Below are 23,498 nucleotides of genomic sequence, written 5' to 3' on the forward strand. Positions count from 1 at the left end.
CTAGATAAAATAATGCAAGACATAAGAAAATAATGTCTGATGTGGGTGGCCTAATGACATTTGACTCTCGGGCATTTGACAAAATATATTTTACTCTTTACCTAAAGCTAATTAAGTAATAAGATTGTAGTACATAATATTATCTTCAGTCAAGGCATTTAAAGGAAAACTACTTTTTAAGGCCTACTACACCATGATTTAAGCTTCATCCCATAAACGTACTTTGGATTTTCTGCAGCTCAGCCAGAGCTTGTTTCATATTGATCCTTTGATTAGGGGAAACTGCACAACAATTTAGGGCCAACCCCAATATGAATGATGTGAATTCCACAATTTTGTCGCCATGTTGTTCATCAACATTCATAAGCAAGTTGGCATCAATGACTCTATATGTGAGCTGTGGAACTGACCTTTCAATCCAACTCTTCAAGCTTAGATCTCCAACAAACATGTTGTCACTTGGCTTTTTTCTCGTAAAGACTTCCATCAACATCACACCGTAGCTATAAACGTCACAACTTGTGGAAACTAATCCTTCTGAACCATACTCTACACTCACAAAAAAAGTATGAAACACATGCAATTAAAAAACTTCCCTTATTAAAAAGTACATTCATAAATGTGGAATAACAATTATTAACCTGGAGCAATGTAACCAAATGTTCCCAAGGTGATGGTTAACACCATGCTATCTCCATCGCATAGCAACTTTGCTATCCCTAAATTGCTTACACGGACAATCATATCTTCATCTAACAAGACATTACTTGGATTCAAGTCACTATGGACAATAGGGGTCGAATTTCCACCATGAAGATAATCCAAAGCCGATGCAACATCTATCATTATATTCAATCTTTCCATGAAATTCAAGAAATAGTTGTGGGAATATAACCATTTCTCAAGATTTCCATTGGGCATATATTCAAGTACTAATGCCTTGAACTCTTCATTTGAACAACAACTTATGACACTGTTCAGACACCTATGTCGAATGCTACGAAGAATCTCATATTCGACATATAGGTGTCTGAGGAAAAACCCCACTCAATGAATTTGAGAATAAGTCAAGAACCAGCAAATCTTTTAGATAAAAATTTCATTATCAAGATCCGTTATTCTCTCCAAAAAAATAGATAAAAATAACACTAGAAAAATTGATAAACCTAATTCAATAACTAGCAAAAATATAGAAAATATTCAAATTCCTATCTAGCAAAAGGAAACCATCACTATACTTGAAATATTAAAATAATCATATTTGAGAATGTGATTTATTCAGTTTACAATAGACCACATTGGTTGACATTAATATATTGAAAACTTCTTGGCTTCCGCCACCAGTAGGCGGGTTACCTGCTTCGTCGCCGACGGTGTCCTGAATTTCGCCGCCGACTTTTGCGAAGAGAATGGACTTCCACTCATCTACTTCCGAACTGCCCAAGTGTCGATCTAAGTACAAACCAATCAAACACATTATGCTACATTTCTTCTACCAACAACTTTGGCCCCTAAAAAACAAAACTACAATATGGAGTACTCTTCTCCTCCAAACAACAAGTCACAAATAGTACTGATTTTTTATAACTAAAATTAATTATTACCAAATTTTTTTTTTCAGAATTTGAGTTCCATCATAATTTCAATATTTCAGTGAAAATGTTTGAATTCGACAATACTTCTAGTTTCTAAGTAAATGTACTAATTATATGATACAAAGTTGTTGTGTTTTTTAGTAACACATGCAAAATATTAAAGAAAGATTATACGAAGTATTTACTAAAATAAAAGAAAAGGCCAATCCCCGAAAATCACAAGACTTGATAATAACAAAAGATTATATTATAAGAAAACATGTTTACTAAAATTAAATTATTTGACACAGTATATCTTTAAAGACCTATTATTTTCCAATGAATATATATGAATTTATAAGTAAAAATATAAAATTTATAAATAATTTAATCCTTTAAATGTAACTATTTTTGAAAATTTTAAAATATGTAACAAAAGTAATAACCCAACTCATTTCACATGTAGATCATTTTTTATTTGGTATGTGATTTTATGCAGTATTGTTTGATAAGTTAAAAGAAAAATAAAATAAAATGAGAGATTGAAAATTATTAGAAAATGATATTGTAATTATAAATGTTTTATTTAAATTAATGAGATATTCAAAAATGAAAATATATCACCCGAAATGGAGAGGAATATCTTTTTGTTGATTCTAATGGTTACAGAAATCGGCTTGCGTAATGACGTCTTACTAAACTAGCTAGGCCTGCTTATTCAGCCGGATCTGGTTCTAATTGGACCGGTTGACTGGTTAATCGATTTTAAATTTTCATGAATCCTAGAACCGGAATCGATCGGTTCCAATTTAGAACCGGCGGGTTAAGCACCGGTCGATTCCAGTTCCGAACCGGAACCGATGTGCAGTTTTAATCCGATTTTATTTATAATTTTAAATAGTTCAATACTAAAAATATAATAATCCAACATCTAGAAATATAACAAATAATACCTAAAAATTCAAATAAATTACACAAAAAAATACAAACCAACAATACAATATTCATATATGGATAAGATGATGCCAAGTGTAGTAGGTCAGACTAATTTATGTTAGCAATTTTTTTTTAAAAGAGGAGTTCTAAACTTTAGCCATTTGAAACAAAAATTTAAAATTGAATTCTATTTTCCCGTTTTTGGGCTAAACAAATATTCAATGGAATTTCTATGTGAGGATTAAGTATTTATTTTATGTGAGGATTAAGAAGTTGATGTGTCAAGTTAAAATGGAGAGAGTAAAGCAAGCGAAGAAATAAAGTACTCCCTCCGTCCCACAAAAGATGTCACACTTGTGGGACGATACAAGATTTTAGGAGGTTTTGTTTTGTGTGTTAAATGGAGAGAGAAAATATAATTTTTATAAGAACTTTTTCCAAAAATGGAAATGTGACATCTTTTATTGGACAAACTAAAAAGGAAAGTGTGACATCTATTATGAGACGGAGGGAGTATTCCGTAAGAGAAAAGAAAAGAAAGTAAAGTGTGAGAGTGGATAAAGTTTTTGCTACACAAATAAATGAGTCAACTACCTTGAGACACACAAAAGGTATACGACTCAAATATCTTGGAACATAGTGAGTTACTCCTCCTTCTCATAATATAGATGACAGACACTTGGATGATGGCATAATATATCTTGGGAACTGAATTGTGATTAATGATTATCCAGAGATTTATGACCATATTTTTCAAGTTCAGAGACATAAAAAGTGTGAATCTCATTTTGCAGAGACCAGAGACCAATTTTATAGTTTACTCTTTACTTTATCTAGGGGCCCTACTGTTACTATACTATTTCAACTATTTTTTCTCTTTTTCTATTACAAAATTCGGGGTTGAATACGGGTCAACACCAATTAATCTATTATATAAGACGGAAAGAGTAGAATGCATGCCATATTAAACAAAAATGTGCAAAAGACAGATCTAAAGACAGAAATAAAAGTGAAAATTTATATGGGTGGTCCCCCATCATAAATTAAAACAAGTCCAACTCCTAACTAGTGAACATAAAAAACAACGGCTTAGAATTCAATATTGCCCCCCTAGTCATAAACTATTTCTCTATAACATTATTATACTTTATAGTTTAGTACTTATCTTTTCCGCTATAAGCGAGACACTTCTTTTTGATATAAAAATTAAGGGATTTATGTTTAAAGAATTAATATGTAAAGCATGAAAGAGGAAAAAATAGATGAGTGAAATAAATAAAATTTATGAAAAATAAAATAGAAGAAAAGATTTTTTACTTAAAAGGAAAAGTATCCACTTATGATAGGAGAAAGGGAGTTCTAAAATTGTACATTCTCCCAATTTAAAATTTTACATGTATATCACACGGCTACATCTACTGGGCTACAGCAATCAATATTGGTGGCTCTCAATAATTAAAAAAAAAAGTGAGAATTACAAATTTAGTCATTAAACCATGCAACAATATCAAAAATGGTCTATATTCTTTAATTAAATGTACCATCAGAAGTGTCTAACCTTCGATGTAACATCGTTGGAAGTCTTTTTTCACTAATTTGTGATATTTTTTCCTTTTGGAATTTTCTAAATCCAAGGGACATTTTTGTACTTTTGCAATTGAAGGAAGAATGGACTACGCAAATGGTTCCTGAACTTTGTGTTTTGCACGCCAATAGTCCATGTACTATAAAAAAATCATGGGTAGCCCCTGAACTAAGGTGTAATCACATTGTACTTTTTCACTATTACTATAATTTTACACCAAAAAAGCCCCCCAAGGCATGAAAAATATTTTTGGACTTTCATAAAAATGAGACCCTCCGTCCCACAATAATTGTCTGTTTGGATTGGTATACTGAAAAGCATATTTCGAGCATGTTGCACGGATAGAATTGTTTGCATACAATAAATTCTACAATCCACTTTTAACCTAAGGCGAGAAGAAGTAATATTATCGCATTGGTGTTTGCTTGTGCATTAATAAGATGTTTCTCAAACATTTAAATGTATAAGAAGCAAAAAAGTTTGATTCTTCTGCATAGTAGAATGGTCGTGAACGATGTTCACAGAAGGTGACGCAGTCGGTCCTTTGTAGAAGAGAAATAGAATTTCACAACTTAGATAGGCTTTGACTACCTATCGTGAAAGGTTCCAGTGTCAGTCCGCATGTTTCCTTACCTTAGGAAATAAATGACACTTGTGTGGTATAGCACTGAAGGATCTAACAATTGAGATAAATCTTTCTTGCTATATACTGAAAGACGAGGTCTCGGTGATTGTTATTTCTTAATCATTCTTGTTATAACATTGAGCATACGATATTGATTATGCACTACTTTTATTTTTCAAATGGTGCGGATTTTTCGCAATCCAAGAATCCTGATATCTTGGGTAGTGGTGATCAATGTCTAGAGGTGCTAGTATTGTTATTGCAATTAATCATGTGTTGGGTGAGTCCAGTTTGATAATATCCTCAATATGTGTTCGAAAAAGGTTTTATTATTCAAAAACCCGACCGGTTTGAATTTATTACAGAATAATAAATAAAAATTTTGAACTAGACAACTCTTGGAAAAAGATATTAACTAATTAGAGTCAAATAGCAGACTTAAATTAATTAATGAATATTTATATCTTAAACACATGAAATAATAAATTAAAGAGGTAAAGCCCAAATTACTCGTAATTTGGGGTTGGACGGGCAGTCAATATTATTTTACTGTAGTGGCTGATAATAATATTCTGTTGAACTTGTATTAAATTGGGGCTCAATTTAATTAGTAAAAGTCCAACAGGTTTGGCCCAAGTCCGACTTCCATGGATCCCTAATCTGGCCCATAATAACTCTATATAAAAGGAGATTAGAAAGGAGATTAATGATAATTTTAATCAAAATTTTCGTGCTCCTCTCTGGGAGTGGACGGAAAAATCAAAACTGGTATTCTGTCTTCTTTCTAATCAAGCTCTTTTCGATTCTGACAAGCTTTGCCCACCCAAAGGTCATTATTTGAGTTCGGGATACAGATTAGAAGATTCATGGTTGAGTACGAAGAACATCTCGTGGAGAAGGTGCAAGCAATCGTCGATTCTTTGGAGAATCATATTGGTAATTTTAAACAATAGGAAATTCATGTTTTAGGTTTTAATTCCTTTTACATGAATTATTTGTGTTCTTGTATGTAATTTTGATTGTTTAACATGTAGATAATTAATTCCATAATCGTTCAAATAGATCTGTAGATCTGATTTATTTGTTTATGCATGTTTTCCGCTGTGCAAGGGGCACCAACCCCAACATTATCACTCTTTTCCATTTCGGTCCATCCCACAATAATTGTCACACTTTATTTTTACCATAAATGTTTAGTGGGTCTCACCTTCCACTAACTCAATTCACTCACATTTTATTATACAACCAATATAAAAAAACTGGGTCTCATATTCCACTAACTTTTCCAACCAACTTTTTAAATTTTTTTTTTGCATATTGTGGGACGGGGGGAGTATGATATTTTCTCTATCTCTCTGTAGTATTGGATGTAATATTTTTTCTTAAAGTTTGGGCTTCTGAAATAATATTTTTCACCTCAATTTTTTAATAAGTTTATGTCAAACCTTCCTTTTCTCTATTTCTCTTAAAATTTTAGAAAGTAAAAAATGAAAATAAAAATACTACTCCCTCCGTTCTAAAAAAAATATGGACATTTGGGATGACACGAGAATTAATGCACAATTGATTAAGTAAGAGAGAGATAGAAAGATTAAGTAATTATAGTATTGTTAGTGAAGAATGTGGTCCACCATATTAGAGAGAAAGAAGTCACCAAAAATAGAAGGGATTATTTTTGTGGAACATCCCAAAATGAAAAAAAGGTCCTTATTTTTATGGCACGGAAGGAGTATAAAATTCTCAAATATATTAATTATTGACCATCACAATAACTTATAGCTAAATTAAATTTTAAATGTGATTAAATTATTTTTTTAATATTAAAAAATAAAAAATTTAAAAAATTGAATTTAATTATAATTTCTAATATTAAAAATAATAGAATCACAATCAAAATTAATTTAACTATAAATTATTTTGAAATTAATTAGTAATTTAAATCAAATTTAATTAATATATTTAAGAATTTCATAGTATTTTTTTACTTTCATTTTTTTACTTTTTAATAGTTAAAAGAGAAAGATAATTTGACATAAATTGATTGAATATGTGAAAATATTATACCTAATAATATTAGAGAGATAGAGAAAATATCATAGATATCTCATTTTATAAAAGTCCAAAATGTCCTCCATAATTGTGATGAATAGTGAAAAAAAATCCACGAATATGATTACACCTTATTCTAAGGATTATCCACGATATTTTTAAAGTTCAGGGACTATTAGCTTACTAAACGCAAAGTTCAAAGATGATTTGTGTAGTTCACTTTTGACAGTACAAGTTCTGCTCTTATATAAGCAAATATATTACTGCAAAGTTTGAGAACATTTATCCCAAGACATGAACTGCAGAAACAAGATGAGTTCCGCTTCCGACCAAGAAAAGCTCCGGCTGCCGCTGCACGTACTGATTTTCCCGATGCCGGTGCAGGGTCACCTCAATCCCATGTTAAACCTAGCCCATCTCCTCTGCCTAGCCGAATTCCATGTCACCTTCATCATCTCCGACTTCAACCACCACCGCCTACTCCAGCACCAGCACAACACCGCCTTCTCCCGCTACCCTGGATTTCAGTTCCGGACTTTCCCCGACGGCCTCCCTGACGACCACCCCCGCAGCGGTCACAGAGCCATGGAGCTTGTGTCTTCCGTCGCAAACGTCACAGTCCCACTCTTCAAGAAAATGATGATCCAAGAAAACTTCTTGGCTTCCGCCGCCCGTCGACCAGTTACCTGCTTCGTTGCCGACGGTCTGCTGAGTTCCGCCCCAGACTTTTGCCAAGAAAATGGAATTCCTGTCATCTTCTTCGGAACCACCACCACCTCCTACTTGTGGGCTATTTTCCGTTTTCCTCAGCTTCTTCAAGCTCAAGAAATTCCTTTCGGAGGTCAGTTCATGATTTGACCAAACATCATGATTTTTCACGTTTAGCTTACCGCCGCTGGCATCCACAAATGATTTCTCGGCTATCATATCATATCATATAATATACCGGCGGGACAAGCTAGAATTTAACCAAACTTTGTAGTTTTTCTGACAATTTGCACTATTACTCCCTCCGTCCCCGATTAATTGTCACTCTTTTCCATTTCGGTCCGTCCCTCAATAATTGTCACAATTCATTTTTACCATGAATAGTAAGTAGGTCCCACATTCCACTAACTCACTTCACTTACATTTTATTATAAATCCAATATAGAAAGTAGGTCCCATATTCCACTAACTTTTTCAACCAACTTTTCTTTACATTTCTTAAAACCAGTGTCCGGTCAAAGAGTGACAATTAATCGAGGACGGAGGGAGTATATTCGAATTTTATATCTAATGTTGTAGTTTGTTAAGCTTTTGCAGGAAAATCGATGGATGGATTAATAGAAAGCGTACCGGGAATGGAAGGTTTCCTACGGAGGCGTGACTTGCCGGGTTTCTACCGTGTCGACGACGTAAACGACCCCACTCTCAAGGAAGTTGTCGCTGCAACAAGGCTGATTGAGAGGGCGCAAGCCGTAATATTCAACACTTGTGAAGATTTAGAGGGGCAGATAGTTGCAGAGATACATAAACATGTGCCAAGAGTTTTCTCCATCGGTCCAATCCACGAGCAAGTGAAATACACACTCACGGAGAAGAAGGTGGAGTCCTCAATCATCACGGCCAGCCTATGGGCGGAAGACCGGAGCTGCATCGATTGGTTGGACGCGCAGCTGCCTAAATCCGTCATCTATGTGAGCTTTGGGAGCTTAGCACTTGTGACGAGAGAGCAAGTGTTAGAGCTCTTGCACGGCTTGCTTGACAGTTCGCAGAGGTTTTTGTGGGTCATGAGGCCGGATTCCATCATCGGGAGCAACGGAGAGGATCCCGTTCTGGTGGAGTTAATGGAACGTATTAAAGGGAAGGGTTTGTTGGTGGAGTGGGCCCCCCAGGAGAAGGTTCTCAATCACCCAGCGATAGGAGGGTTTTTGACGCACAGTGGATGGAATTCGACTCTGGAGAGCATTGTTGCTGGTGTGCCGATGGTATGTTGGCCTTATTTTGCGGACCAAACGACGAATAGTAGGTTTGTGAGTGAGGTTTGGAAGATCGGATTGGATATCAAAGACACTTGTGATAGAAAGATTATTGAGGAGGCAATTAGGAATTTGATGGAAGTGAGAAAAGATGAGTTTATGGAAAGGTCAGAGAATTTGGCTAAACTTGTGAAAAAGAGTGTTAGTAAAGGGGGTTCGTCGTATAATAATTTGGATGGCCTAATCCAGTATATTAAGTCGTTGGTGATTTAATTATGGATTTCCAAATGCCAATTCCAGTTTGATTTGGCTTTGTTATTGTTAAAGGTAGTTTATCTTGCATGTAACTTAATGATGCAAGAGTCTGAATGTATTAGTACATAAATATGTAAAACTATAGATGCAACCTATAATGCAAGACAAATAATATAATATCTGATGTGCGTACATTGCCCAGTGATAGATAGTTAATGAGACTCGGGCATTTGACAAAATATATTATGCTATATTTACCTAAAGCTAATTAAGTACTCCACCATGATTTAAGCTTCCTCTCATAAACCTACTTTGGATTTTCTGCAGCTCAGCTAGAGCTTGTTTCATATTGCTCCTTTGACTAGGGGAAACTGCACAACACTTTAAGGCCAACTCCAGTATGGATGATGTGAAATCCACAATTTTGTCGCCATGTTGTTCATCAACATTCATAAGCAAGTTGGCTTCAATTACTCTATATGTGAACTGTGGAACTGACCTTTTAATCCAACTCTTCAAGCTTAGATCTCCAACAAACATGTCGTCACTTGGCTTTTTTCTAGTAAAGACTTCCATCAACATCATACCATAGCTATAAACGTCACAACTTGTGGAGACTAGTCCTTCTGAACCATATTCTACAATCACAAAAACATACGAAATTAACAGGACTTCATTTATTAAAAGTACTTTATTTAATTAATGTAGAGTAACAGGTCACCTGGAGCTATGTAACCCAATGTTCCTAGGGTATTGGTTAATACCATGCTATCTCCATCGCATAGCAACTTTGCTATCCCTAAATCGCTTACACGGGTAACCATATCTTAGTCTAACAAGACATTACTTGGCTTCAAGTCACTGTGGACAATAGGCGCCGAATAGCCACCATGAAGATACTCCAAAGCCGATGCAACATCGATCATCATATTCAATCTTTCCATGAAACTCAAGAAATGGTTATGAGAGTATAACCATTTCTCAAGATTTCCATTGGGCGTATATTCAAGTACTAATGCCTTGAACTCTTCATTGGAACAACAACTTATGACACTGTTCAGACACCTATGTCGAATGCTACGAAGAATCTCACATTCGACATCAAATATCTTTGAAATACCTTCCAACCGAAGATTAAATACCTTGACAGCGACAACTTTCCCATTTTTAAGAATTCCTTTGTACACAGAGCAAGAACTCCCGGTGCCAAGCAGATTGCTCCCACTGAATTGTCAGTTGCTTGCAGAAGTTCATAATAAGAGATTCTTTCGGGTACAATGGATATCATCTCAACAACTTATCTAACTTTCTTATCTTTCCTTTTATATCTGACAAAGATAAAAGCTAGGCAAACAATTGAAATGAAAGCCACGACCCCAAAAGCAATAAATAAAACTCGTACCTTCTTTTTCATCTTTAATCTGCGATTGGAAACATAAGGGCAAATTGGGACATGGAACCTCGGAATTCCACACAATGCCTCATTGCCCTTAAAAGAATCCATAGTAAAGTTTCTAAAAGAACCACCACTTGGAATTTCTCCACTCAAATTATTGAAAGAGACATTAAAGTAGTTTAAGTATTGAAGTGCTTCCAATGACTTTGGAATTGAGCCAGAGAGGTTGTTGTGAGACAAGTCAAGAGTCACTAAACTTATCATGCTTCCCATTGAAATTGGAATAGAACCTTCTAGTCTATTATTTGACAAAAACAGATTAGCCAAACTCTGTAACTTTCCAATGGAGCTAGGAATAGACCCTGACAACTGATTCATGGACAGATCTATAGAGATTGCTGCTCCTAAGTTATTTATCTTTTGAGGCAAAACTCCACTCAATGAATTTGAGAATAAGTCAAGAATCAGCAAAGCTTTTTGGTCCCATAAGCTTGATGGTATGCTTGAATTGAACATGTTGAAGAACATATAAATATTTCTTAAAGAAGAAATGTTTCCCAAACATTTAGGAATTGAACCTGAAAACTGATTTTGGCCAATACTTATAAAATTGAGGTTGTATAAATCACATACAACATTTAGAATGGGGCCTTGCAACATGTTATCAGCAAGATATAATCTTTCAAGCTTATGCAGATGTTTGATGGAGAGGGGAAGATTACCAGATAACTCATTCCCGTCTAATGCAAACACTGTAACAGTCCGGATTTCTAGGGTATAATAAATACGGTGACTGCTACCAAAACGGACTTAAAGACAATAAAAACATAGGCTAGGGTTTCATTTAAAGAGATTTGACCAAAGTATTAAAGGAACTATCAACGCATTAAGTCAACGGTTTAACCTAGAAAGAAATCATTGATGAATAGATACCATAACTATGATCAAAAGTCAAGGGTTCGACATAAATTCAAACAAAAACCACAACATGTCTCAATCTTCTAAACCAAAGGAACAAGTGCAAAATATCCAAACAATACTAATAAGTTTCAAAAATTCAGCGGAAGCAACCAAGAGAAAGTGCAGCTATGTATGAAGACACAACTACACTCGAAGTTCAAAATATCCATCTTATTTTATTAATGTGCTCAACACCCGCCACCGCTCGTCGCCGTTCAACCTGCATATAAGGAAAACACATGCCAGGCTGAGTATTTTGAAATACTCAGTGAACTCGTTGCCAAAACATTTTATAAGTTATGCCACCCTTACCATAGTGCACTCGAGTTTTACAATTATCAAAATAAATATCATCGAGTATGACAAAAATATTTTCATAGACTGGCCAGTCAAACAACTCCCCAATTTCCTCATCAATTTCCACAATCACAACATTTCCATAGTGCGACGAAAGTGTGGCCACACTTTTCGCCCACGAGACCGGCCGACTAGCAAGGACGGCTCCCGATCCCACCGTGTACACAACCTGGTAGGGTTTGCGGCCCTACTCAGACCCGAATTCGTTTATACATATCCATAGCCCTATAGCCCAATGGAGCGAACTCACAAACTAGGCATCAGGTGCACAATATCATAACAAAACAAACATAGGTATGGCATAACAGTTAAACCGCCCTTATCTCTCCACATTCATAAATTTGCAACATAAAAGAGTTTAAGAATAAAGCCCACCTCGACTGCTTAGATTTCAAATACGTTTCTCTCTTTCGTTATCCGGCTTCGCAACTGAGGTTTCACCTTTTAATCACATAGGCACATATCACAAATCAGTTTCGACATCAACTCCTAAATCATGCATGTCACAACGCTTCCCCTTTCTCCCACCGATCTAGATTACGTTTATCATTCAAACCAAGTCATATTCATCATATAAGTTTTCACACTCAACAATCTTAGATCTAACATCAACTTATGTCACACATGAGTGTTAATCCCACGTCACAAAAACACACACGCACACACGCACGCATACACACACACGCATACACTCGCTCAAACCAGATGCATGGGGGTTCAAGAATACCGATTAATCGGTTAGAAAGAAGAAGATTAATATGTAAGTATCTTTTCTTGTCAAAACGAACGGTAGAAACGAAGTAGAGACTTGATTCTTAAAAAATCTTGAGGCTCAAACTCTAACTCTTCTCAAAAGATGAAGAATTATTGGAGAAAAGTAGAAGAAAATTGAGTGAGAGGAAAAAAGGGAGAGGGGCGTGTGATATGGGGTGGGGGGCGATTTCTTTGGGGGCTAGGGTTAGGTTTCTCTCCTATTTATATGGTTAAATAAAATCTTTAGGTAATTAAATAGAATATTTGGGAAGATTTGATTCTACACAATTAAATAAAACAAATATTGTGGAGTAGAGAGGAAGATACAAAATGGCGTGAACTAGGGTTGGAGAATATGAGATTTTTGAAAATCTTGGCTACTTATTTAGCCAAGATTTTGTTTGGTATATTTTTCGGAGTAGACTAAAATATCACGGAGCAAAATAAAAATAAAAATCCTCCAAAATAAAAAGGAAAATAGGGGTGTAGAAGGGGTTCTTCATAAGGAATGGATTTTGAATATTAACTAAAATAAGATATGGCAAGATCTCTTGAGGTATGGTAAGATTTGGTAGAATATTTAATTCTAGGTATGGAAGGAAATCAATAGGGGATAAATTAAACAGTAAAATAATTCCTCCTTTCCAAACATAGGTGATTTTCGAAAATCACCTAGAATCAATAGGGTGTCGATTTTCTCATTAAGAAATAGAGAATAATTGGGTTTTGGATTTAATTTGGATAAATATCCCAAGAATTAAATTAAATCCGGAAAAATAGGATTTCTCCCCATTAAGGTCAAGGGGTTCGAAAATTTTGAAAAAGAAAAAAATGTGGTTATAGTATTTATGGAAATATCCTAATAATCTCACTCACCCTTAAACAATTAAATCACCACATAATTCCACTTTTAATTCAAATATTCACAAGCCACGTCATATACTCATCAAGTCTGACTTTTCAACCTCCAACGCAACCCTAGACACAACTTGGTCATAAGAACTCATGCAATAAATTCATTCATCAATTAATTCACGTCTCCCATGTCATCAGTATAATTTTACGGCTCTAAAATTAGGGTTCGAAATTTCGGGATGTTACAAACACCGTCAAGCCTATTAAATCACCTATTTGATCAGGAATGGTGCCATTTAATTTGTAACAGCCGGCAGAGAATCGTCTGAACGAGGAAGATAAATTCCCGACCAAAGATGGAATGACCTGTATAGAGGATTATCTGAAATAGACAAATAAGTTAAAGACCTGCAGTTTGACAATGATGTAAGGAAGCCCATGTTTGGAGAAGACGGTGCATTTGTAAGATTGTTGCCGAACAGTCTAATGCTTTTGAGAAGACTTAGGTTTCCGAGATCCGTAGGTATAACCACTGAATTTGTTATCACCAAGTGAGAGTTTTGTGAGTTGAGAGCAATTTGAGATGGAGTTTGGTATTTGTCCAGAGATTGAATTCAGGCCAAGGTGAAGTTCTTTAAGAGAGGGAGATGTATGGCATATATTGGTTGGAAGAACTCCAGATATAACATTTCTAACAAGATCAATGAATTGAAGAGTTGAAATGTTAAAGAGCTCACGTGGAATAGGTCCACTGAAGCGGTTCAGCCCTAACCCTAATGTCTTTAGTTGGTAAAGTTGGCCAAATTCAGTTGGAATAAGCCCTGCAAAAGAATAGATAAAATTATTATAAGAAATGAGAGAGAAAAAGGTAGGAGATAGACAGATAAAGTGTGGTGGGCTCTATTACAAAAAACTCAAGATGACTAATTTCTTTAAACTTATCAAAAATAAGGATTTCTTACCTGTCATGTTGTTTTCCGTGAGGTCAAAATAGGTTAGCTTAGTAAGATTCCAAAGATTCCTTGAAAGATTCCCTGTGAAATTGTTGCGCCATAGTGATAATTCTTCCAAATATGGCATATTCACAAACATATGTAATGGAAAAGAGCCCCCAATCTGATTTATTTCAACACCGAAGCCAACCAGGTTGTGAAGATTGCCAATCTCAGGTGGTAGAGTACCTGTCAAATATTTATGACTATTTAAACAAACTTACGCACACAAATTTAAGTTACAAAATTTAGTCAAATTATAATCATATTGTAAAATTTAGAAATAGAGTATTAAATTATAAAGGTTGTAAATTTTTTCAATTATATATTTGTGTACAAAACTTCTCATTTTAATAGTACTTCCTCCGTCCCCATTACGTGTCTCAGTTTTCCACTTTGGTCGTCCCATATTAATTTTCCCACTTTCTTTTTATAACTTTCGGTTGTAGAACCATGCATATTCTACTAAATTATTTTCACTCACATTTAAAATTTTCTAATAAAATTAATTTATAACACTAATATGACTCATGTTAGGGATTTAAATAACTATTTTACATGTCAAAATGATTATGACATTTAAAACATACGAACAAAATTTATGTCAATGAATCTAAATTCATACGGACAAGAAGTGTAGAGCAATAGTACCTTTCAAATTGTTAGAACCGAGGTATAAAACACGAAGAGAAGTTAAGTAGCCGATTTCTGCAGGTATCTGCCCATCAAAAGAGCTTTTAGATAGGGACAACACCTGCAGCTGTGAACACAGTGATATATTTGTCGGAATCGCGCCACTCAGAAAGAAATCCCAGCAAGAAATGGAAGATTACTGCAAATGTCTGTTGGAAGACTTCCACTCAATTCATTGTCCCCCAACGCCATAGACTCCATCTTTGACATGTTGAATATCCGGGATGGTATGGCACCGGAGAGATGATTCAATCTGATCCACAGCCTTTGCAAATTCTGAAGTTTCCCCAGCTCTTTGGGCATTTCTCCACTCAAAGAATTGGAAGTTAGGTCAAGAAATCGTAGGTTTGTTAGGTTTGAGAGTGATTTGGGGATTGAACCTGTGAAGCTGTTGTTGCGTAAGTTCAAGCTCTCTAACTTTGGAAAATGGCCAAAGAGAGGAGGAATGGCTCCGGTGAAGTTGTTAAGCCGGAGGGATATGAACTTCAACCGGTGAAGGAAAGATAGCTCGGGAGGCCGAGCTCCACCGAAGATGTTGCTGGTGAGGTCGAGGGAGACGAGGAAGGAGAGGCGTCCGAGCTGTGGTGGAATGGTGCCGGAGTGATGTGAATCCGGGAACTGCCAAACCAATAGAACAAACGAAGGCATCCAATGAACCACACCGGAGCTGGAATCCGTTTCAAACATCAATATGCCTATCAAGGTGGTATCCAATTTCTGATCCAAGACCACTATCATCTTCATCGTCGAAATACCTTCGCGTGGGTACCTCACACGCCCCAAACGGAGTTCGGATGAGAGAGATATGGCCGTTTGACGAAAGTCGCGCAGAGCTGCCGATGAACTAACCGTGGCCGGGCCCTAAACCCTAAAACCGCCCGGCCGGGCAAGATAAACGCCCGGCGACAGAAGAAACGCCCGAGCAAGGTCCCAAAATGCCCGGCCGGGCGTTTTGGCCGAAAATGTCATTTTTTAAAGCTTTTGAAGACTATTTTCCCTATTACTTTTGTTTAAGTATAAATACTCTTTTTAGGGTATTTATTCTCAGCTTTTGAATATTTGTATGAGACAATTTCTCCATATTTGAGAGCTCACCTTCTTCATCTTTTGAAGATTTATCAAATTCCTTCGGGTTGCATTCGTTCTTTTGTCGAGCTAAGGTTGATTGTAAAGGTATGCTTGCTAGTTCTTGTGTTGCTAGTATGTGGAGCTATTAGGTGTTTGTATGTGAAAGTACCTTTGGGATTTCTTTCTTGTTCTTCACCTAAATCATAACACTAATCCATCCTCTATCCTTTTATCCATTTTTCTTATTCCATTTCTTGGTTTACCTTGTTCATTTGTTGGGTTTATTTACAAGAATAAGTCAGGGGCAAGTTCATGAGTCTTCAATCTAGAAGATTCACATTACGGAGAGACTCATGTAAGAGAGATTCAACGCGGATACTCTATGGTGGCGCGATCTGCAAGAGATGCCGATCCAGCTGCAGACGGAGCTCGAGTTAGTCCAATTTGTTGCAAGTAGACCAGAAGGGTCAGATATAATGTGTTGTTTTAGTGAAAGAAGAGCAGTTTGATCAGTGGTAAGACTCATGGACATTTTGGCAGGGTATTTCTTTTTTGCTTCTAGAGGAAAACTTAAGTTCCATATTTGTACTGGACTTTTTTTAAAATCCGACTTTGGGAGAGACGCATTAAGGTGATGCGTCTCCTTTTAATGAAACGCACCAGCGTCATGCGTTTTAGGGTAAGACGCATAGACCTCATGCGTCTTTGAAATTTTTTTTTATTAGAAGACGCATGACTGTCATGCGTCTTAGGGTAAGACGCATAAGCGTCATGCGTCTCTTCGTCGATTTAAAACAGTCGCGAGACAGAGGCAGTAGCTTCATTCTGCGCAAGAGAGAAAGAAAGAAAAGGGGCAGGCGATTGGTTGGTCGATTTCCAGCGATTCTCGCCGATTTTCGGCCATTTCCTCTTATCTTTCGGTAAGTTTTGTTCAATCTTTCAACATTTCTCACTTATTCGTTGTTTATTGCATAACATTAGGGTTTCTAATGCCAAACTTGTCAAATTTACTAAATTAGGGTTTATAGAAAAAAATTGTCTCTAATTGTTATTATGTTGTATATTTTTTTATGCAGAAATGATACCAGTATTTGTGAGTTTGTATTGGGGTGGTAGAATAGTTCAACTTCCTCAAGTGCGTATTGGTTATGATCCACCTCGTGCGAGAGGCTCCATCGTATTGAATTCATGTGTCTCATTCTCTGAATTAGTTGCAATGATATGTGCTAAGATAAGAATAGATATGAATCAACATTCCATTGAAATATCATGGTGGCATTGTCTCTATGGTACCGGTATGAGTTACATATGTACTGGGGTTGACAGTGATGAAAGTGTGTTCTTTATGTTCAATGAGGCTCAAAATTCTACTCGTCATATTGAATTATTTCTTGAGTATTTGCCTTTAAGAAATGTAGAAATCCCACCAATTGTTGATTACGGTGTTGGATCATCTACGAGGGTTGAATATATGAGCTTTGGTTGTGGTATGAATGAGCAAGCAGATGTTGCTGATGCTACTGATGTTGGAATGAATAATCAAGTGAATGTTCATGATAATAATGTTGATGTTGATGTTGTACGAAGAGACCGTGATCCACCATTGTCGTCATCATCATTTGACACTATTTTAAGTGATGATTCTCCAGCTGATATTTCCAGTGATGAGGAGGTAATATATAAACCCGTCGTGCAAGGTGAGCAACCACTTCCAGAATACGTTCACAATGGGTTGAAATATTTTCGCAAATTACCGAGTTGTCCTTCTGGGGTACCTGATGTTGGTAATGAACACAGCACTATGTACTGGGATGAGGAACATCCGTATTGGATTAATGCGGGAACAAAATTTGATAGCAAGTTGCATGTAAAGACTTCTAATACTATGTGGAGTTTGAGGCAACATCGACAATTTAGGGTGGTGGAGAGCAAATTAAGAAGGTGGCATGCTAAATGCAAATATCCAGCAGGGAGGACAGAAGATGGGGTAGCTATTATCAGCGAGACCGACACTGAAAAAGCGAATGAATGTTCTTGGGAAGTTTATGTGACACAACGGGCCCATGATGATATGTGGGAAATTAGGAAGTGGGTGGAACGCCATAGTTGTGAAGGCCATTGTAATGATAGAGGACATGCTAACTTTTCATCATCAATGATTGCTTTGTGTATTCGCCATCAAATGCTAAAAAATGCTGAGTACAAAGCCGCGGCCGTAAGAAATTTTGTTACAAATTTCATGTGGTAATCAGTTATAAAAAGGCATGGTATGCGCGGAGAAGGACTATAAAGATTGTATTTGGTGGGTGAGAGGAGTCATTTAGACAGTTGCCAAACTACATGCTTGAACTGCAGTCAAGGAATCCGGCACAATTGTTGAGTGGAAGCACAATGAGTTGCTGAGCCAGGGACGTAATAAAGTCTTCTATTATGTCTTCTGGGCACTTGGGCCTGCTATACATGCTTTCCAAGAGTGTCAACCAGTTTTAACAATAGACGGGACTCACCTTCGAGGAAGATTTAAAGGTAAGTTGCTTGTTGCTTGTGGTGTTGATGCTAACAAGAAGACTCTGCCGATTGCATATGTTGTTGTTGATGAAGAAACTGGCGAAAGTTGGCAGTGGTTTTTGGATCATGTAAGAATTCATGTGGTGAAATACCAAAGGGAGGTGTGCATCATATCGGATAAGCATAAAGGAATCATTAAGGCTATGCGTTTTGATGAATGGAAAAAGCCGCCGATATGTCACCACAAATGGTGTTTGGTCCATTTGAGGAAAAATATCATGGCGAAATGTAAGGGCATTAATGTGAAAGGCAAGATATGGGGATTGGGTATCACAACTCAAGTACGTAATACATCCGAAGGCGACGTGCACTACTGGAGGAAAGTATTGTTGCGATACAAGAGTTCAATAAAGCCAAAAAAGAAAATTGGTCTCTTTGTTACGATGAGATGGGTCGTGACCTCAACAAACATGTCAAAGAGCTACAACAGAGTGTTGAAAGGTGTTAGAGAGTTGCCGATTAGAGCTTTAGTTGATCTGACATTTTGGAGAACAGTGCAATGGTGGGCAGATAGAAAAACAGAAATACAACACACCGAAGGTCGGTTGACCCCGTGGGCAAGGGATAAACTTGCTGCGAATGATGCGAGGGGGCAAAAACATTATTGTTCTGTACTTGACTGAGAAAAAGGTCATTAACAAATTCTAAGTCGTCCATGAATGGAAGATGGACAGGCAAAGGAAAACAACAAACAAGAGGTCCAATTTTTTGCTCCAAATTGCACTTGTGGGAAGTGGCAGATGTGGAGAGTTCCTTGTTCACATTCTAGCACTGTTGCTAGAGATAGAGGTAACGCTATGTTTAAACTCATTGATAAACACAACCACAAAGCCACATGGGAAGCACAGTACTCTGGTGGCCCATTTGGAGCACCAAGACACGAAGACTATTGGGCTAAACTCGGATGGAAATTGTGTATCACTCCTGAGCAGTTGCTTCCTTGAAAGCGCGGACCAGGCAGAAGAAGAAGGATTCCTAATCAAATGGAGGTCCGCGAGGAAGATGAACCGAGAGCTCCCCGCAAGTGTAGGAATTGCGGCGTAGAGGGGCATGACCGAGAAAATTGCACAGTCGGTCGTGTTATGTAGGAGTTGTTGACATTTGCAGAAGGATCCTCCCACTTTTTGCTACGCATGTATTTTTTATTCTAAATTTAATTTTCCTTAATTTAATTTACCAGCGCATGTTGGATCTTGTTATGGGAAATCATACTTTTTCTGTTGTAACAGGACTTGTTGTTGAAGACAGTGTTTCTACTGCGGTTGGATGAAAAGCAAGTTGCTACCTTTATCTTGGTGGACCTTTTTTATGTAATAATTTTCTCATTTTGTGATGGATTGGTTGAGCTTTGAGCCTTCAATATGAGAATTTAAACTATTTTTTAAAATTAACAAAAACTTATAGTTTCGTATAAATCTTTTGATTTAAATTATCTTTCATACATACTATAATTTATCTAATTAAAGGTAATTGTGTATTGGTTTTTACATGAAAGTTGTGGATTTTTTAAAAAAAATTGGCAAGAATTTATCTTAAAGTATGACACCATAAACATGTTAATCAAGTACCAAAACATCAATATATAATGAAAACAAGTTCAAGCAAACAAAACATACATAACATTACATCATTCCACAACGAGCTACTTATACGTCGATGGAGTGTATTTCGACGGTTCAATCCCCTTATTCTTCCTAGTTGAAAATCTCTTCATCACTTTGCTCACGTACTTCCCAACCCCGGTGCGTGATGAACCCTCCGCAACTGGGCGAGGTTGTACATGGGTGTTCTGAACCTCTGCTTCCTCATTTTCCTCTTCACTTTCATCATTTTCTTCTTCCACTTCATTTTCTTCTTCTCCTTCATCATCATCTTCTTCAACTCGTTGAGGAGCCACAAACTGATAATTGTGGAAGTATGAATCGACTGATGCTCGGGCTCCACTCCATTGCAGCTCATTTTGGCTTTGTGAATAGGGGCGATTACTCCAATCAGGCTCAGGTTAGCTTGGGGAAATGATGGGACGACTCCACTGTGATTGAGACTCCTGGCTTGGATAGAATGACCACTGAGGTGGGTCATACTCGGGATTCATAGGCACTGGTTGCACATAATCAGGATGCGGTTGCGACATCCTAATCTGTCGCGTGTTACCGTGTCCACCAACTCGAACACCCCTCACCCCAGGATGTGGATGGGGTACAGTCCTTCGTCATTCAGGCATGACCACATCTTGGCGTTGAGAAGCCGGGTACTCCATGACATCAGCGTGGTTCATAGACTGAAGGGTACGCCTAACAATTTCTCGAATCTGTCGCAATCTTGGGTCTATCTCTTGATCAGTAGTCTAATGCCAAACTTGCTGAAAACCCTTAACCTATATAAATATCAATACGAAACAAACTATAACACATGAAAGCATATAGTTTAATATAACAAACTTACAAATAATCTTATGTCAGAAGCTGTCTCGTTCATCCCAACAGTTGACTGTACCCTTACTTGAGTTAGGTACGTCACTGTAATCCTGTTATACCACGCCATGTATCCCAGACTCAGTGGAATGTTATTGTACATCGTTGCGCCACCTAAGGTTGCCTCGAATCTTTCATATCTCATGTCACATTCCCCAATAAAGAACTGACGTGTTTCTTCCCAATTAGTTCCTTTCTTACCACGCCGATTATTTTTTTCCAAATGATCGGCTTCTTTGAGCATCCTATCTACAGATTGAGGAATCTTTCGGTACTGATTAAATTGTCTGCGCACTAGTCCAGCCTCATGCGCCTCGACATATGCCCAACATACCAAATAAGTGTCACAATGGGAGCATCCAGTCACATCCCTACAGTAGTCAGGTAGCATGCAATTTGCATATGGCGTCCACATAAACTACAAAACCAACAATGTAAAAGCCAAATTAATTTCATAATAAATTCATAAATTCATAAATTAAGTAAAAAAACAAGACAGTCACCTGCCCAGGTTTAATCAAAGATATTTGATCACGGTAATGCTCAACCGAAAATCTAGGAGCATTTCCTATGTGCGTAGTTCCTTTCCACCTATAAATAAAATTGATGTAAAAAGTCGTTGTCCCAAGATACATAAACAAATAAATGTTTAAATACATACTTGGCGCCACATGGCGTATATGGCTCGTGCACGAGCGCTCCTATGAATGACGGCCTCAATGTGGGCATTCTTTCCCACGCCCATAGCTGCAGAAGCACCATAGGCCCACCCAACTCTTTCCTCTGATCTATGGAAGCCCCACACAGATAATGATACAGGTACGACAAAGCCGCACTACCCCAACTAATATTCTGCACTTCGTCCGGATCCACCAATGCATTCAGCCACATATAAGGAACCTTACACTCCGTGGTGTCTGGTAGAATGAGTCCTCCTAACAAGATTAGGGCATGGATACGTGCCCTTTGGATATATACATATGTAGGTAGGTCATCACCCAAAGGTATCCTCGTTTGATTGATCAGAGCGGTCATCAGCAAACCGCCTTGCTATGTCTCTGGCCCTGTATCTGGTAACCATCCCAGCAAAGCTTGGCACTTGCTAGGCTAATCGGGATATCCGACATGATAGTCACGACCTGTGAAAAAGTGACCGTCCGCTCTCAAGCCCCAAATGACTTGCATATCTTCTAAAGTCACCGACGCCTCTCCAATCGGTAGATGGAAAGTGTGCGTTTCCGGCCTCCAACGCTCAATCAAAGTCGTGATAAACTTATTGTCGACCTTCATCGACTTCCCACAATCCATCATGCCTTTGAAACCAAATCTCTCAAGCCAATACATCACATTGTCATGAATATCCACATCCCAAATCTTACTTTTCGTTCGTCGAACTTTGAAAACATGTGTTGTGCCATAATTCAGTAGTTTATTTGAAATGTGTTTTCTCTGAAGAAATAGTACTGACGGTTCTTCGGGTCCATATAATAACGGTCCGCTAGAACTTGAAGTTGCCATCTAATCTAAGGAATTGCCTATTATCCTATTTGATCCAAACAAGCAAAACAAAGTCACATAATCATATCTCAAAGAAGGGGAAAATGGTTTACAGCAAAGAAGCGCAAAACTAGTACACAATAAACAAGGCTGCGGTTGAGGGATAAAATCCAAAGCATCTCAAACATATCTCAACGAAGGGAAAAATGGTTTACACAATATCACAACCAAAATCACAACATCAAACATCTCAAACACATCAAAAACTATACTATAGAATGAATTTCACCAGTAAAATCCATTATAACTAACAAAACAACAAAACATCGGTCAAAATTGAACAATTTTTAATAAACCCTAATTTACAAAATTGGGAGAAATCTACACAATATATGCAGTAAACACCGAATTAAGGGATAAATATTGAAAGATTGAAGAAAACATACCGTAATATGTTGGAAATCTGTGAGATTCGTCAGAAAATTGCCTGCCCTTTCCCTCTCTTGCGCAAAATGAAGCTCTCTGCCTCGCGTCTGTTTTAAATCGACGAAGAGACGCATGACGCCTATGCGTCTTACCCTAAGACGCATGACAGTCATGCGTCTTCTAATTAAAAATAAATAAATTCAAAGACGCATGACCTTAATGCGTCTTACCCTAAAACGCATGACGCTCGTGCGTTTCATTAAAAGGAGACGCATGACCTTAATGCGTCTCTCCCAAAGTCGGATTTTAAAAAAAGTCCAGTACAAATATGGAACCTAACTTTTCCTCTAGAATCAAAAAAGAAATGCCCCACATTTTGGCTAAACAAGGGTTTTCAAAGGTTATGGTTAGGAACGTAAATGGAAGAATGTGATACAGCATTTTCTCCATGGCTACAAATTGGACCATATTATA

The 23,498-nt window shown here is 37.1% G+C and overlaps 1 protein-coding gene and 3 pseudogenes across 1 annotated transcript; 2 read left to right on the forward strand and 2 right to left on the reverse strand.

The window, feature by feature from the left end:
• Window positions 1-205: 205 nt before the first annotated feature.
• LOC125192005 (uncharacterized) lies at window positions 206-23,474 on the reverse strand (annotated as a pseudogene).
• Window positions 7,020-9,223, forward strand: LOC148932107 (7-deoxyloganetic acid glucosyl transferase-like). The gene is made up of 2 exons (XM_089065689.1): window positions 7,020-7,610; window positions 8,075-9,223. Exons 1-2 carry the CDS (start codon window positions 7,064-7,066, stop codon window positions 9,001-9,003), a joined length of 1,476 nt encoding a protein of 491 aa, XP_088921815.1. The 5' UTR covers window positions 7,020-7,063; the 3' UTR covers window positions 9,004-9,223.
• LOC148932108 (uncharacterized) lies at window positions 17,138-19,075 on the forward strand (annotated as a pseudogene).
• Window positions 20,270-20,887, reverse strand: LOC148932109 (uncharacterized; annotated as a pseudogene).
• Window positions 23,475-23,498: the final 24 nt, after the last annotated feature.

Source organism: Salvia hispanica, chromosome 2 (genome assembly GCF_029641045.1).
Source record: "Salvia hispanica isolate PSC_SH4W2 chromosome 2, Shi_PSC_v1, whole genome shotgun sequence".
NCBI lineage: Eukaryota > Viridiplantae > Streptophyta > Magnoliopsida > Lamiales > Lamiaceae > Salvia > Salvia hispanica.